This window comes from Zingiber officinale, chromosome 6A (assembly GCF_018446385.1).
Source record: "Zingiber officinale cultivar Zhangliang chromosome 6A, Zo_v1.1, whole genome shotgun sequence".
In the NCBI taxonomy this organism is placed as follows: domain Eukaryota; kingdom Viridiplantae; phylum Streptophyta; class Magnoliopsida; order Zingiberales; family Zingiberaceae; genus Zingiber; species Zingiber officinale.
The window spans coordinates 104621263-104639919 of NC_055997.1; the positions used below are offsets into that span (position 1 = coordinate 104621263).

At 34.3% G+C, this 18657-nt stretch overlaps 2 protein-coding genes across 6 annotated transcripts in view; one reads left to right on the plus strand and one right to left on the minus strand.

Annotated features, from left to right (window-relative positions):
* Window positions 1–3313: 3313 nt before the first annotated feature.
* LOC121997228 (V-type proton ATPase subunit D-like) lies at window positions 3314–13192 on the minus strand. Of its 2 annotated transcripts, none has more exons than XM_042551540.1 (3): window positions 13039–13192; window positions 11952–12815; window positions 3314–3646 (listed from the first exon to the last, which is right to left on the minus strand). In XM_042551540.1, the coding sequence occupies exon 2, from the start codon at window positions 12756–12758 to the stop codon at window positions 11979–11981; it is 780 nt and encodes a 259-aa protein (XP_042407474.1). In that variant the 5' UTR covers window positions 12759–12815; window positions 13039–13192; the 3' UTR covers window positions 3314–3646; window positions 11952–11978. The 2 variants fall into 2 exon arrangements, with proteins under 2 accessions (XP_042407474.1, XP_042407475.1); XM_042551541.1 differs by having other exon boundaries at window positions 13029–13143.
* Window positions 13193–13310: 118 nt separating this feature from the next.
* Window positions 13311–18657, plus strand: part of LOC121997227 (cleavage and polyadenylation specificity factor subunit 2) — a 43526-nt gene continuing 38179 nt past the window's right edge. For all 4 annotated transcript variants that reach the window (XR_006116249.1, XR_006116250.1, XM_042551538.1 and 1 more), the window contains exon 1: window positions 13311–13702. Coding sequence is in view for 2 of the 4 variants with exons in the window: in XM_042551538.1 (XP_042407472.1) it covers window positions 13554–13702 (149 nt within the window). In the remaining 2 variants the exon portion in view is untranslated. The remainder of the gene's footprint in view (window positions 13703–18657) is intronic.

Sequence of the window (18657 nt, forward strand, 5' to 3'; positions counted from 1 at the left end):
TAGATTAAGCTACACTCTAATTTAATTACTTAAGTGAAATAATAATTATTAATATATTTTTTTCTTAATATTGAGCTTCTAAGGTCACCAAACATGTAAGGTTTAAAATCAAAGCAAAAAAAAAATATAGATAAATTTAATAAAGGTATAAGTTATGCTTATTTAGGTATTTTTATCGTCTATTTTTAGGTTATGTGAAGGAGGTAAATTATGGGATCAACTTATAGCTGACCGTCAAATGGTTAAGGGATGAGAGGAATTTTTGTTTGAGAATATACGTCCGTCAAAAATTGATCCATACTCTATTATAATAAATTTGTCACCTTTAATCAACTCGATACTCACTTGGAAACAATGTAATAACACTTATGTGTGGCAATGTATATATAAGTAACTATTAGGAGTTTAATGATACTTATTTAATATGAATTTAAGATTTTTAGGACCATTAATTTAATAATTAGGTAAAACTCAAAATAAAAAATCATATCAATAATATTACTTAACTTAAATTTATATAATTAACATGATTCTCACATCACCAAAAATATAATTATCTAATAATTTAAGCAAACCAATAATCAATAATTTAACTTCCAAACATTAATTAATTAATTTTGAACTAAGATACATCATATTCGTGTTAAATGAGTGGTTCTATACGTTTATTTATGTGTTTGATTTTAAATTTTGTAGGTTTGTCAAATATTTGGATTAAAAGGTTACTAAAATTGTTCGGTATTTTAATATTTTTGATATACAAATATTATAAAAAAATATATTTACCAAATTACCTACTGAAATTATTTATTATTTTATTATTACAGTATATATCAAAACATAAAAATATTAAATTTTATATTGATATTGAAAATTTCAATATTGTATTATACGTATCAAAATTTTTATTATATCGGTGATATTGATATATTTAATATATATTAATATAATATATACTATATATTGAAATTTTTAATATTTTTCTCTGCCCTTAACCCTTACGTACCTCTAAATTTTTCTTTGTGTCTGTATTTTCTTTAAAATTTTTGAGTGCTATTGAGTTATCGATACTTTTTACTAAAAATACACTTAATGATTCACAGATTACATTTAATCAAGTGCTAGTAATCAAATTTATTTAAAAAACCGTTTGATATTGATTAGATGATAATAATTCGGGGAAGATATTTAAAATATAAAAATTTACTTTTGTAAATTTTAAAATAAATTATATTTAATAACATGAGAATAAAATATGTGTCAATCATTAAATATCACAATCAAGTGCCCCTAACAAATGGATTAATTTCATGAAAAAGATGATAATACTCAGTGATGATGTGCTTCTCCCTTGCCTGTTTGTAAAGAGAGATAAATCGTACTGAACGGTCTCCTAAATAAGAGGAACTTATTCTCTAAAGTAATAAACTTCATAGGATTTGAATCTTTCTTCTATGAAGCAAAACTATCGCTTGAGTACTACGCTCATGAAAACCTATTAATTTCACAAATGACTTCGAGTCATGTTATATATCACACCGTCCTTTTTGATGGGTCTAATGACTAGAGCATAAGGCGTTGTCATAATGAGATATGAGATTCAAATCTCGGTAAAATCGAGATAAATACCTTCCTTATGTGCTAGTCACTATTCCAAAGACTAGTAGTCGCCTGTGATTTACCTTCTCCGTGTTAGCCTTGGACGGATTGACAGAGACGTTGAAGGTGAACATATTCGCTTTTTGTCATTATGTTATATATCACATCAAACAACTAATTAATAAAATAATTAATGTTTTTAAAATAAATTCCCATGAATATAACTATAATATATGTATTTTAACATATTTATAACAAATCTTAAAGTTCGACTGCATTTAGCAAATTAATTTAGAAAACGAGATTTCTAGGTTCATTATAGAGAGCAGAACGGACTAATGCAAAATTAGGAGGCCAAAATCTAACAAGTCCAAGAATATCCAAAGGGTTTCTATCACTTATGATATGTAGGAAGGGTGAAGAATAATACAAAGAGGAGTGAATATGCTGATTTTAAGAAAAATATTAAGATACAATAATGTGCATTGGCATGAATCGGAGGCTTGTATTGTTGCAAAACACTTTTAATTTAAATGCTATACCTCATTTTAAATTGTAAATTGATATATTAGGGAGTTGAAACGTGAAAGGAATGAGAATAAGGGTGCATTTAGTTCGGGGTTATTCTTGATAACCTTGGTTATCCATCCAAGGTTATCAACAAAAACCTTATTTGATTTAGGTATTCGATGATTCCCGGGTAATGTTTCATGCCTGACACGTCAGTAAAAGGGTTATGCAGCTCGGAATTGGAAAACCTCAGAAAACTAAGATTTTTCTTGATTCCGGGATTATCGAATTTTTTTATCAAAAATACCCTCCGATAAGAAAAAACATGGAAAAAAGAGAAAAAATATAAAAAAAATATTAAAAAATGTAAAAAAAAAAATGTTTAAAAATTTTTAAAAATAATTAATTTTTTAAAAAAATAAAAAAATATAAATTTTAAAAATAAAAAATAAAAATTTTAAACTTTAAAAAATTTAAAAATAATTAAAAAATTTTAAAAATTAAAAATTTTAAAAATACAAAAATTATAAAAATTTAAAAAATTTCAAAATAAAAAAAATAAATAAAAATTAAAATTTTAAAAATGTAAAAAAATAAAAAAATATAAATATAAATAATATAAAAAATATAAAAACATTAAAAAAATAAAAAAACACATAAAAAAGTAAAAAAAATATACCAGAAAAAGAAAAGTAAAAAAAACATAAAAATAAAATAAATAAATAAATAAATAAATAATAATAATAATAATAATATGTATAGTTGATTTTGTAACTGAGGGTAATACGGTAAAATATTAAACTAAGGTATTCATTAAAACATTCAAACAAATAAATTTTTGTTACATTATCTATGTTGAATCAAACAACATTTGGTTATGTTTTATTCCCCATAACTTTGGTTATATGATTACCTGGTAATCATATAACTAAGATTATACATGATAACTTGAACAAAACGCACCCTATAAATTTTCTGACGTATGGTCTCCGGAGGAAGTTGAGTAAGATTCAAAACAATTCACCGATAGAACTGATGACACAGAAACTGAAGCTTATGTATGAGACATATCCTTCTTGTTAGCTAATCAATATAAGAAACTTGTTTTAAAAAAAAATTTCTGCATCTTTCCCGAATTATTTTCTCATCAAGATAATCAAACTGTGCATAATTTCCAGAAAAGTCCAGTTTAGAACTCAAAATATTAATATAAACGAACATCATGGATTTGCCTCGTTATGTCTTCAATTCTTAATGGTGTGAAACACAAGTACAAATTATCCACGCTCGTCTTCCCAACTCGAATTAATCAATATAAACAAACTAAAGTGCAACATTATTGATGGTGGTCTCAGTTCCAAGGCCACAAAGTACCGTTTGAAAACAAAAGGCAAACCCAAATGTCAAACTTATTGATCCAAAAACTCTTGAATGCAAATGGTCCAATTATTACCAGGGCTACGCACCACAGGGAAATGGAAATATTTCCATGGATATCTATGCCGGTGAAGAATCACTCATAAGATTGCATCCAACTCTGGAAACATGAATATAGAAGAGAAACGTCATCAGATCATCATAGAATTCAATAACAAGCTACAAAGTCAGGCTATTCTACACAGTTTCAATAACTCAAACAAAGAGAATTAGCATCTAATTAACACGGAGAGGAAACTTGAATCAAACAGTGGGCCAGTGGGAACATTTAATTTTGGGATTACTTTTGATAATTATGTTCTCATCCTTGTTGCCTGCATGTTCATGCTTTGGTTGTGCCTCAGCTACTGCAATTCTGCAATGGATTTGTCTATTGTAACATCTACTGAAGTAACTCCTATTGCTTTTGGACAATATTTTTTTTTCCACATTTCTTTCATACACTTCTAACAATCTCTCTCTCTCTCTACATTATTATTTTTTCATATTCTTAACATCTATAAGTACAGCAAGTTGTAACAAAAACTTGTAAAAAACAACAGGCAAAGGACAATCACACAAGTCGCCAGAAGCTTCTCTTTATTTTAACAGTAAACTTGTGACACTATCTGCAATGAAAAGGAAGATTCATTTTGTCCCTTTTTGTCTATCACAGCCTAGTAATGACATCCTCATCAATATCCCCTTCTTATTCAATAATAAATTGATATATAAAAATCTTACTTGTAAATCCCATTTTACTTTGTTTCTTAACTATTCCCACATCTTTTTTTCCTAACAATTCGTATATTCAGTTTTTCGCTTAAAAGATATCTAGTTTTTAAAATGTTTCTCCACAATTCAAATTTTGAGTTGATTATTTGATTCTTAACGATTAGCAGAATATGGTCTACATTGTTTTAAGAAGCCACCTTAGTAGAGATATATATGGTTGCCTAGACAGTTTGAAGAAGCGGCTGATGGTTCCTTGTAAGCATCTCTTTCAAATAGTTGGTTAGTCAACCCAAAATGCAGAATATATTGGTCTGGCAAGTGATTATGCAGTTCAGGGAAACCAGAAATCGATTTAAGGTACACAAAGGCACTGATCTCTCTCTCAGATACACGATCTCTCCTCACTCGTTTTCCTTTTTCTTCCTTCAAGTTACAGGGGATGGCAACCTCACAAATGACCCAACTCTTCTCTTTTTCACTACTGACAACACTCTTCCTCCACTCTTCTGCTACAAAATTCTTCTCCTCTACAAGGTATGGTCTCCATCTTCTTCCCTATCCTCCCCCTTAATTTCTCATCTATTGTAATCTTTACATCAGTTCTCCAAAAACAACTGCTTAAATGCATGCTGAAGGCTCAGATGATTTTTAATCTTTTAATCTACTGTCCATCTTCTCTTCTCTATTTGTCATCTACCCTTTAAATATTTGTATGCGAGTCCGGGTAACATAGGCCTCAAACATCAATATGATTATGAAATACTTATTTCTTTTCTAAAATCCATTACAGTTATTGGGTAGGGAGTGGGAATAAAAAATGCAACGCTTACCATGTTTATGTATTTTTTCCTTCAAATTGTCTGAATAATTAAATAATAGCTCTTGTTGATACTCTTACGATGTGAAACTATAACAAACATTCATATCAAACGAGGAAGACAAAAAAAGACTCAGTTAACAATAATAAAATAAGATAAAATTTATTTAAGTATAGATGATGATATAGTAGGAGGTAGAACTCAATGACATAAAAGGATTCATATAGCTGACCACATCTAGTGGGATAAGGCTTGATTGTTGTTTTTGTTATTGTTGATACTCTTAGCACATAAGCATCTTTTATTCTCTCAATAATAAGCTAACAAAAGAATTGCATTACCATAATTACTCCTAGTAGGCTACTCAACAAATATATTCTCCAATACCAACAAATCAATTTAAAGAAACTCTGAATCCAAATTTTCATCTGCCCACTTCGGTACAAACAATCACCACCACCATCAATATCGCTATGCCATGTTTATCCTGGCATTTAATATTGAATAAATAATGAAATTTCTTACGCTTTATTTTAAGATCATATCACTAGTAATATTTTCATCAATTAAATTGTCTTTAACTTATGTTTGTTTGATGTCCTTTCCCCTTTATACTTTCCAGTCTAATCAATTAAGCTCTTCCAAATAAAGGATCAATAGGTCACCTTTAAATATGTTAATATCATCTCAATCAATTTTTCCTTATTTTATACTTACTAGCTCTTGCATATTAATATTGTATAAGTTATTTTTTTCTAGTAGTCATTAAATCCATCTTAATATTCTCATTTCTACTACGCTAATATTTTTGCATATAGATATATTGCTACATAGCTACTTGCCATCAAGCATAGTAGGCCTTGTACATTTTTTTACCTTTTAAGGGGCATAAATCTGGGCTTGGGACAAGCCATGCATGTCAAACTGGTCCAACTGCCAATGACTCAAATTGACATGGAGCTTGTGTGAGGCAAGGGCATTCTAGACACGACAAACTCTAGGCTATTTCGAGTTTGACGCATGCCTGCGCCAGGCACAACATGCAAGCCAAATTCAGCATAACAAGGCTCAAAATGATACATCTATCAGGTAGAAGCACAACCAAAATGCTAAGAACCCAATGGTGATCCAAAATCCATTTGCCCTATAAAACCACAATCAAATTGCTTTATATAACCAAGATATTCTTCCTATAAGGATTAAAAAGTTAAAATCTTAAGGACATTCTGGTAATCTAGATGTATAATTATCAAAATCTCCTTCAAAATACAAAATAAATTATAAATCATTCCTAAAATTTCTCTATAAATAGCCTTCCAACCTATCCCTTATCAAACACATCTATTCTAAAATCAAGTTCTCAATCAAAGCACAATTCTCAAATTTTACATTTCCAGTCTCTTACAATCTATTTATAACTTCTAATTTTCTTTAAAATTTTATTCTATTATTAATTCATGGTATTGCATATTATCATCGCCGATCATGCCCAACTCCCATCAACATCATCCACTTTCTTTGCAAAGTCCAGTATACCTTTAAATTAGTTTCCTTGCAATGTGCACTAAAGAATGAAATACAACCAATTTACTATTGAAATCATACTTATAATACAAAGGCCTCTTTTCACTTAATATGAACAAATACAACTCAAATTGATAGTGAAAAAGTTTGTAATCTTTTAGAGTTTTTGGTTGTTAACTCTGCTACATCTCATTTCTTACTACATGGTCTAAACAATATTAGTCTTTTTAATAGTTTATTATATTAATGGAAACAAAATTTAAAAAATATTGGAAGTATACTATTTTTAATATATTTTGCATATCAGTAGTTTTCAATCCTAAAGTTAAATATTTTAGATTGTGTGCTATAAAATTTGAATATTATGAGAATATGCATTTTTCAATAATAAAAAAGAGAGAATACTTGTTAAATGAACTGCACATTTCATAATTTGAGAAGTATGACGACACATAAGTAGTTGTAAGACCTACGTCTCATGACTCAACATAACAAATGTCTAGCGACTCAACATGATAGAGGAAGAAACCTAGTGATTGATTTAAACAATGAAATAAATGAGTTATGTTTTCATTTGGTTTTTGGTGCGAATAAAGTATCAAGTGTATAATATATAAAAATATAAATATTTTAGATCAGTGGTAACATAAGCCACACTTCTCCATATTCTTGCTGCAATGGTACATAATGTAGTTACTATTTCTTGTTTATAATAGCATTGAACTCTTGTTTTAGCACAGTGCATAGCGTGTTGGATAAGAAAATAATTTCACTGAATAAATAACATCGGAGATATTCATCTGCTTAAAGAATTGATTAGATATAGAAGATCATTTGCAAGAGGAAGAACTCTCAACATTAGACTCCAAAGGAAAAGGCGACAACACTTCTATTGTAGGAACATCTTAATCACATACTTAAATGAGACAAGTACACTAAACACAACACCACATGTGTCTTAATCCTTCTTTGTGATCCTAATACTTTAGGCCGCCTAAAGAATTGGTTAGATGCAAAACTAATCCTTTAATCCTAATTATTTTAATATAACAAATTATTTAATTTAAAAGATTTTGAATTTTAAATCATTACAAATTGTACATCTCTTGTAAATTATTTCCAAAACTATTTTCCCTCTAAATTAATTTCTACATTTTTTGTAAATTTAATTTGAAATGAAATAAATTTAAAACAAAATTTTAATTCTCTTGATTAATTTTCAATTTGACCCCATGAATTTTATCATGCAAATGAATTCTTAATTAGCTAATTTCAAAACTCAATTCAATAAACTATCTCTTAAATTATTCCAATAAAAATTTTCAGCGATAAGCATGATTAACTACTAATTATCTAATTAATTGACGAAAACAATCACCACTTACTCAAGTATTAAAAAAAAGACCTCTTTACAAATGACTATGAGACCACTCGTGTGGGGGTGTCCGGGGTCAATGTATGACCTTTTGCCACCAAGTATTAAAAAACAATTCCCTCAATAAAGTAAAAAAGTCATTTCGCTTACCCCAAGCATCCCTCATCGGCGGCTTCACGGCAAGATGAAGAGAGGTAACTTACGTACCAAACAACATCCTAGGTAGGACATTTAATCCTAGGGGAATGAACCTCGCGGGAATCGACCCTTGTCCAATGAAGCAAGGGTACCAACTCTTGGCTACACTGTGGGGGTTAAAAAAAAAACTCCCTCAAGCTACTTGCATTTTATGGCAAGAGAGTATGCTTTGTGCATCAAACTTTATAGGCTCCCAAACATAGTGAGATTGTATCTAAATAATCAAACTCTTTCTTCATTGGTTTAGATACATAAGTCTTTAGCAATTAGTGTTAGCAATATATCAAGACTACCCACTACCCCTTATCACATCAAATCATGACGTGCCCCTAAGACAATTAGTATTTGCCTTACTAGGATACGTCTAAGTGTTCATCTAATATAGTAACAACCCACTAAAGGGAACCAACTTGAGAACTATTCTCAATTGGTTTCTACTATACATATTCTTCATTTTACTAGGAGCGATTACTCATCTCTATATGATTAGCCATAAACCCAATAACACACACATATGCAACTTTTTTAAAGGACCGACTCATAAATACCAAAATACGTCACTTGCTGTTATCACATACCGTGAAGTCAATATCCTATTCCCAAGATTATTATGACTAGAGACCTTTTTAACAAACATCTCAACATGCTTTAGAATCATAACATATCTTTCTTCATCTATCACTAATGCAACAAAAGTTTTAGAATCTTTTATTCTAACCATCGATTAAAAAATTCAAACAAAATTATCAATAAAAGACTAATTTTAATAATACAATAAGCAGTTAATTTTTTCAGTGATTTCCTTTTACAATCTATAGACTATCACTAATATCAAGTGTGGCTAGGCTTGAATGAAATTGGACATATGGTCAATTAACCAACATTCTCAGGTTTATCCACTTTAATAAAAATGATTTTGTTAGATTACAAATTGAAATGTTTCATATGACAAATCAACAACTATGCCTACAGCAAAATAAAACATTTTTTATAGATTGAATGACACTGACAATGCCTATTGTGTCACACACGGTTCAAAATCTCGAATCGTGCCAAAGTTTTGGTCTTAAACTTGAATGATGTTCTGGCATTGTGTCGATATTTCGATGCATGATGCCAATAATGAAGAAGGAAGGAGATGAAATATAAAAATGAGATAAGCAAGTTTTAAATCTTGTACCATGCAAGGTAAAAAATATCATTCTAGTAAATTATTGAAACTCAATAACATTACAATGCCTCCTTCCTTTGCTTCATCTTTTTCCTCCTTCAATCTTCAATTTGTCACTGACACCATGCATTAAAGGATTGACACGATCCTAAAATAATATCTTTCTTTCCCGTCAAAGACTGAAACTATGACACAACCTTAGTAGAGTGCTAGAGTTTCAACAATTTACCAGAATAATACATTTCGACTGACACGGTATAAGATTTCAAACCATGGTATCACATTTATTAATTGTAAGTAAATCCAGAAAAACATGTGACTAAAAGCAAGGTTTAAAATCACCATCCGTGATGGAGTTAGAGCTTTGACCTCTAATTGTAATGAGTTTCAGTATTGTATCATGTTATACAATACAATTTTGATACTTATTTACTTTTAAATATATTTGTAACTTTTAAATATAAATGTATATAAATTAAAAAATATATATTTTTATTAATATTTGCGAGCAATAAGTAACCAATTATTATAAAAATCTTCACCACTTTGCTTATATTGTTATCGCAATCAAATGTTTGTATATCTCATATCATCTTTTGATTTTAATAATCAAACTACAATTTTTTTTTTCTTTTTGCTTATTTCCTTTATTTTGGTTAAAAGACCCATGAAATGTGTATTCTACATTGGCTTGTGACAAATTTGTGTTTATCTAAATTAATACTTTCATTAATAGCAACATTTTTTTTGCAAGTTGAGAATTGTTAAAATGAGATCAAAATGTTTTGTTGTAATCTTTTACAACTAAAAGAGAAAAAAATTCATTTTTTTCCATTTCAAAATTTATGTCTAAAATATATTATCAATTGCTCTACTAAAAGGATTGTCGCCTACTCATTTAGTCATTGTTGCCATTTGATAAAATACAAAGATTTGTACCTATTTAGCTTTTTTATATCATTTTCTTAATCCTTGTTTATAGCAACTCATTTTCTTAACAAAGACTAATAGTTGTGTTATTTAATTTAATTAGGCCAAAAAAGAAAAATAGAATTATTACAACTCATTTTGATTTCTTCTCTTTGTCAAAAAATATTCATTTGTAAGAAATGAAAAATCCTTCATTAACTCGTCTGCGTGGGACACTAGCACAGAGAAGAAAAAGAGGATGCATGTCATGTGGGACCACCAATTTCAAGCTAAAACATAAAAGTGTCAACCCAATCTCCGTATTGGAGACATAGCACCCCATTTCATTTCATTTCATTTAACATACCCTATATTGGAGAACACCAATAATAATATAGGAAAAAAAGTTCAATTCATGTATGAGTTAGATAAAACCACTGAAAATGTGTCTACCGAAGAAAGAATATTCAACTCTATTTGCATTTAGGTAGTTTTATTGTTTCTTCTAAAGTATAAATCTTTGCGTTAAACTTTTCATTGACCGCAAGAACTATTACTTGAAAGCAAACAAAAGTCCAATGTTATATATTGTCTTGCTTCCAATTAAAATTTCTACTGCTATTTAATTTAGAATTTTATTGATTATTTAAACTAAACCAAATTGATTATTAGATCTCTGAGAATCCAATCTGAGTGTAATTAGGGTGTGCTTGAGTTCTTTGGGTAGAGTTTATAGTATGGGTCATTTGCTGCAGCAGGAGTTTTAGGATGTGAGACTTATTTATTTCTTTTCTTTCTCCTCTCACTATGTTCTCCTCTTGTAGTTCCTCTCTCGCAACACTCTCTCTCTTGGTTGGCATGCTGCTGATCCAATTGCGATGTTGGAGCACTAGATTGAGCCATTGGTAGGCATCACTTGTTCCTCTCTTCTTGAATAAGTTAACCTCTCTCTCTCTCTCCCACTTGCGATCTTACTTTGTTTGCCTCCCTTGCATCCCTAGCCTCACGGTTAGTTGCTACTTTTATACCTTCTCAACAAAGTCGCGAGGAGAAGAGCGAATAACTCCTCTGTTCATGACGATATCGACTCCACGTCTTAGTGTGGGAGTGGAATGAAAAATCTCAACTGTGCCAATCAACATGACTCAAGATTTTAACATGTGACCATAAGAATGAAATTTAAGTTTAAGGCTTTGGGGCAAATCAACACAATATAATGTTAACATTAATCATTTCATATCAACTTCATTTTCATTTTGAGAATCCTTTATGTGATAATTTATCACCCAATTTAGGGATAATGCAGCCTAGGCATCATATATCTTAGGTTATCAATAAATTGAATTGTCTTTCAAGTCTGACTTCCTAAATAGATAAAAATAATTGTAAATACCAATAGTTGCCGACAAAACTAGAACACCTTCAACAACCCTCGCCAATCTTTCTATCCGCTTTCAATTTCCTAACCAATACTAGTGTTGCAACTGCAACAACTGCTTCCATAACACAATGTAGCCATTTTCAGAGAGAGCTTCTTCCAAATCAAAAAGAGGTTGCATCAAGTCAAGAATAGAAAGTTCAAAACAAGAAATCAATAGGAAATAGTTGTAAATAAATCAATCCTTAAATCAATAGCAATCAATAGAAACTTCTTGTGCATAAGAAAACAGTAATAAATAACAATCATGAAACGTACCAAATCATGCTTAGGATTTTGACAGGATCAAAATATTATATCGTCATCCTTCTCAGCACCAACAAAGATCAAATTGTGGGCTGAATTCATTGAAATTCCAGTCTTCAGTGGGATATTATCTGCATACTTCTTTGCATCTTGTTCCCGCCGCTCGATCTCGCGTTTCTTGTATCCTTGGATCTTCTTCAAACGGAAGAAATCCTCTCGCTCAAGTTCATCCAACTCCCCCTTGATATAGGTAATGGTATTCTCTAGTCTTGGCTTCACGACATTCTCAAGGGCATTCACCCTCCTATTGGTAGTCTTAATGGCTTCGTCAAGGGTAAGAAATGAGGTCTGGAGAGAAGCAAGCTCAACAAGGACCTCAATTGCCTTGACATAGGCAGTCCGACAAGACTGTACCTGTTGACCACCACGCGCAAGCCCAGTCAGATCGGACTTGGCATCCCCAGCAGAATGATCAGTGAAATGCTCAAAGCGAGGCAGCTTGACGCCTGCAACATTATCCTGCCTTGATCGAACCCGGAGGGAGGCAGATTTAACAGACTCAAGCACCACATGCTTAATGTTGTCTCCGGCAACGTACTTGGCCTCGGTGAGGGCAAAAGAAGAGTTACGCATAACATCACCCATGGACTCCTTGGTGGAAATGATCTTCTTAAGGATCTGCCGGAACTGAACGGTGAGTGCGTCGCTCTTCTTCTTGAGCAGGGCGTGGCCACGGGTGGCGCCGACGAGCCGGGCCTTCATCACCCCCAACATCGTCACAGTAGGCACCACATTCAAGCGCTGACTTTGTCCAGACATCTTTCCCTTGTTGCTTAGGGTTCTCCCGATTAGGAATCCACAGAAAGGATCGCTTCTCTGCTCGTAAAAAAAAAATCAATACATCCCATAAAACAAATGCAATTTTATCAGAAATAAGAGTGCATTCGATCGAAAATTCGAATTCCAAAAATTAACCAGATGATGGACAATCTTCAACAAAAAAATCAGGGTTAAAATAATGCAGAGTAAATAGCGAAAAGCAGGGAACATTCCTCGTAATACTATTCGATGAAGGGATAAAGACGACACCGATCAATACCAGGGTTTGAGCTCCGCGGCGAAATGGATTCACCGAGATCTCGAACGAACTTCTGCAGAGCTGAAAAGGAAAAAGGGACAATTTGACAAAGTTGTGATTGGGCTGTAATTTACCGAACGAAAAACAATTCCGGAAAAAAAAAGTGGAACCGTCAATAGGAGGGATCTAACACTGGAGTCAATTTCAAGATCACATCACAACCGTCCAAATTATTGATATAAACATCTGACTGGATGCTGAAACTTAAAATTTGTGCTAAACCCAACATCTGATCCCACAGCTACAATTTAAAATTAAACGCAGGAGACGCCCATGCGAGCGAGCCCTAAACAAGGTCTCCTGGGGAATTCCAGGAAAGCTTCCGCGTCGCCCCCGCTTGGCACACGCGAGTGGCCCCTGCTGAGCTGAACCACATCTCCTTGGTTCGGCTCCACTGACTCAAGAGGCGAGAACGAGAAATCCTCGCAAAACCCTGGTTTTCCGCTCTCTGGGTTTTCTTCCATCCGTGGACATCCATGGGGACTTCCGTGCAGATGACTCCGCTTTGCGGTGTCTACAGTGAGAACCCTCTCTGCTACTTGCTCTCGATCGACGGTTTCAACTTCTTGATGGACTGCGGATGGAACGACCTCTTCGACCCTAACCTCCTTCAGCCACTCTCCAGGTTCTTCTTTTCTTGTCCTTGCCCCCACATTTTTCTACTGGATTTATGCTGACAAGCTTTCGTATGTGCTTGTCTTTTTTAAAGGTGGTAAATTTTTGGTCGAGAGCTTAAGTTATAGCTATATCCTTCTCCCTCTTGTTGGTTTAGTAGACAAAGAAAGATTTTTATAGATTCCAGATTTTTTTTCGCATTTGACCACACGCAGGAAAACTTAAAAAGAGAAAAAGAGTATGTGGTATGAAACTGGGTCGACGAATTATATATATGGAGGTTTGTTATTGCTATGGCCACATTACCTGTTTCTTGACTAACCTTCTGCTTTCAAGTAGGTGTTTTGACAATGTAGGTTTGCCATCCTGTGAATCTAGTGGTTCTTTCAATCTCATGTTTTGAAGATACATAATGGATTTAAAGCAAACAAAATAACTTTCCTTGACAATAATGTTCTGATATCTTTTTTTTTTTTGAAAAAAAGAGGAACACTGACGGTGTGTCTTGCTACTTTTCCTTACCCTATTGGCATCTATGACTAGGACATGAGATCAATGTAATCAAGACACCATGAGGGTCTGTTGAGGAAAGTAAATAGAAAGAATATTGAATTTTGGGGAAAGGTAAATATATATATATATATAGCTGTCAAACTGACATACAATCAGACATACAATCAATGAAGATCCATAAACCGGTAGACATGTGTCTATAGTTTGTGGAACATCCTATCAATATAAGATATATCATTCTCAAAATGACATATATTGCTACATTCCCACAAAAGATAAATCATGTATGAAACCGCAAAGTATCACACCTTCATAATGCTCTGGTTGCCAATATAATGCTGCTGGAAAATCTGCATCAGTCTTCCAATCATTCGTACCTCATATCAAATGTTAAGCCATCTTCTCACCTTGTTCCATAGAGCTCGGGTAACGGAGCACTCAAAGAAAATGTGTGCATTTGATTCGTCCACCTGCCGGCAAAATGCACAGCTCTTGTAAGACTCATATACAAATCTATCTGCTGTCGGTAGCTTCCCATGAGTAAGTAGCCAAACAAAAAAAATGATGTTTGGGAATATTCCTAGTTTCCAAATCACTGATGCCAAGTTACCGCAGGTCCCTATGGCCGGAAGAACTCATATGCATTGGCTATCCCATTTTTCTCCACAGCAAACAATTCCAGCAGCTTCATGTTTGTTGTTCCTTGTCCATTCAGCCCCCAAACCAACTAATCTCGAATGTCAACAAGCCGCTTAGCCATGGGGGAATTCTAGGCTTTCAAACGTCATTGCTAGAAATCAGTTCCTTTGATGTAGCGATGATGGACCCATCACACTCATAATGAATCGGTCTTGCATTGAATATTCCATAGTGTTCTGCATAAGAAGGCATTATTCTATGCTTGTAAAGCTGGAAGTCCATAATCTCCCTCTTGCTTCGAGAGGCACATCTTAGCCCAAGAGATTGATAGGTGTTTGGAAGACCAAATGAAAGTTTAACAAACTCCATAGATTTTAACAATCACCTCGCTTGGTATGGGAATAAAGCTGTCAAACCGACCGACCCATAGCGGGGCGGGTCGACCCATGACTGGCGGGGCGAGGCGGGCTGACTCATTATCTTGACGGGTTGGAAAATCTCCAACCCAACTTAAGGCGTGTTGCGGGCTCGATGGGTCAACCCATGGGCCTATCGAAAAATAAAAAATATATATAGAAAAGATTAAATTTTTTAAGTTTGGGTTACGGATTAAACGGGTCAAATCCACAAGCCCTTTGAATTTTCTACTTTAGTTTTAAGTTTTAGAAAAAATTTTATTTTTTCTCAACCCACAGGTCAACCCAAGCCCACCGCGGGTCAACCCGCACGGGTCGCAGCCTAGGCGGGTCGGCCCGCCTTGATCTGCTTTTAAATAGGTTGATAAAAATTCAACCTAATCTGCTTAAATTGTTTGATGGGACATGCCAATTCGACAGGTCCAACCCAAATTGACGGCTCTATATGGGAAGAATGGAGAGCCAATAGCATTCTACACTTTGGAGGACTGATCTGACCAATTCTAAGTGTCCAACATAGGATAATGTGTGCTTTAGCCATGCATTTATCTTCTTTGTTATCGCATCAAGCAAGGGCCCATAATTGGCAATTCGTAGCTTCTCTAGCAAGAGGAATACCCAAATATCAAAAAGGAAAAGAGCCCTCCTGAAAATCGGTAATCGGTAGTGATTGTGCCCTGGTTGTGTCATCAACTCTGGTCATATACATGTTAGACTTCAAGAGATTAGCTCTCAGACCCTCTTAATCCTTAAAATCCTTCGGACAATCTGCAATCAATGTAATGGAGGTAACATCAGCTCTTGTAAACATCAAGGGGTCATAGGCATAGGCTAGATGATTGATCCGAGCTTCTCCACACATGGGGTGAAAATGAAAAGAAGGCAGTGAAAAAATTACCTTCAATCTTCTTGATAGTACTTCAAGACAAAGGCCAAATAATAAGGGTGATAGTGGGTCTCCTTGCCTTAGTCCCCGCCATCCACTAAAGAAACTGTGAATGCTGTCATTTAGGCTTATAGAATACGAAACTGTGGTAACACATGCACGGATCCAGTCTCGGAATTGTTGGGGAAAACCAAAACCAACAAGTGTCGACATGAGAAAGTCTCAATCCACCATGTCAAAGGTCTTCCCCAAGTCAACTTTAATCATGCATCTAGGGGATATCTTTTTGCAAGCATACTTCTAGAGCAATTCATGTAATAGATTGATGTTGTCTCCTATGGAATGCCCTTGCACAAAAGCTGCTTGTGCCGGATCCAGTAAGCTGCCCATAACTGTAACTAATCAGTCGACCAAGATTTTGGCAATAACCTTGTAGAAAACATTGTAGCAAGATATTGGTCTATAATCCGCAACCTCTGGGCCATGATCAACCTTTGGAACTAAAGCAATCAAAGTATGATTCCATTGACAGAAAGAATTCCTGAACCGTAGCAATGAAATCAGGCCCAACTATTTTACATGTAGCAGTGAAGAATTATGCACCATACCCATCCAGCCTCGGGGCCATGTCCACACCTATATCAAATAGAGCATTCCTGATTTCATCCACCATGATGGCTTGATAAGATCTGCTGCTTGGATATTATTTAACTGCTGGTCTGGAAGCAACAAGTTGTCCATTTCTTTACATTGAGCCGATTTACCCAAGAAGCCATGAAAATACTCCATAAATTCGCTAGCCACCTCCAGTAAACTTGTTTTTTCTCCTGTTTTTTTTTGTGAGCGTGACAATGACATTCCTTTTGTAGAAAAATCAGTCTGAGTTTATGTTGTATACATTCTTTGCATTTTGTTGATAGAATTTTTTTTTCTGCTTTTCCAAATAGCGTGCCTTCTTCCTTAAGTGTCCACAGTCAACCGGTGCTTCTCCCCTGATTGTATGATGTGTTGGGCGGCCTCTAGTTCATCTTTTGCCCTCTCGAAATGCTTCTTATCTAGCCCTCTCAACTGGCCCTTGAGTTTAGTGAGTGAGGTTGAATTGAGCATTGCCTTGTACAGGAGCTTCCCAAGAGTCCTTCACCACACCTTGAGGCTCTTCATGTAGTGCCCACATGTTGAAGAATTTAAAAGGTTGATTAGGGGCACAATCCCGAACAAGAGTATGTACAATATCACAAGAGTAATCCGATAGGCATCCCGGAGCCATGAATTCTGCATAACTATCATTATCAACCCGATAACCATTGTGAGTTTACTAGAGCTCTATCTAATTTACAAGACACCACACCATTTGTCCAAGTTAAACGACATCCAATTGAACGAAGGTCCACAAGGCTGTAAAGTTGGACAAAAAGTTGAAGATACCTTATTTCATGATTTGTAATTGATAGCTCCCCTATGAGAAGCCAAGGTTCCTTTATGTTCTCTCTCCAAGTTGGCTAAGATTCTCCCACAACGGCCTTCGAGTGACTATAGCGTGCAATCTATAAACAAAAGTAACCAAGAAACCCCTCCCTATAATTCGGCACTTGATATGGCAGTACATGAACTGGTCGGTTACCATAATAGTGTCCATGTCAGCTGTACATCCCAAAGAAGCAGTATACGTCCATGGTTAGAATAGCTGAAATTATTTGCAGTGCCCATACCTGTGAATTTCAGCCATAGAATTGGATAAAGGACGATCTCATTGAGTTTAGTTTCTAGAAGTGTCAATACTTGCAGATTTTTGGGTTTGAGGAAGTGCAGAACCCCCCATGTTTAAGGGACTTATGGAAACCCCTTACGTTCCAAGCGACAACCTTCATTGAGCATTTGTTTGGGCTGCTCGCGCCCACAATCGCTTGCTATACTGAATATTTCCAGCAACTTCTACTAACTTATTGTTTGTGCCTGATGTTGAGGGTTGAGCTCCTCCAGATGTGGAAGAAAGTTGCAAAGTAGGATTCTACCCCACATGTACTTGTCGGGAGTCTTGATGCTGGACACTCCTGAACTGATCATCTTTGCCCACCGAAGTTGCTGACTCACCCTGCTGAGGTTGAGTCTGTGGTGCTCTACTTCTCTCCTGTTGCTCCTCTTCTGAGTGCAATTGGGAAATATTGGACTGTCCTTCAAGATTAGTTGGGTGTTCCACCACCACCGGATCTACCACCTCTACTATGGCAAGTTCATTTGCTGGAGCTTCTTCATTTGTTGTTTCACCGTTTGTTTGTGGAGGAGCTCTTGGACACCATCCATACCTGCAACGTCTACCTCTTGCAGATTGGGAGCGTCTGCCCGTTGTATTTCTCGTCGGCTATGATTATTGTGTATTCCCTCAGCAGTTTGCTGTCTGATGTCCAATTCTTTGATATTCCTCATAGAAATTTGATATAACCTCATGTAATATCTCTAGATCAAGCTGTTCCCTAGTCAGTAGTGTAATTAGTACCCTCTTGATTCTTTCTT

Excerpts from the sequence above, each read along its gene's own strand:
- LOC121997228 (XM_042551540.1), bottom strand. The coding sequence starts at position 12,758 with ATGTCTGGACAAAGTCAGCGCTTGAATGTGGTGCCTACTGTGACGATG.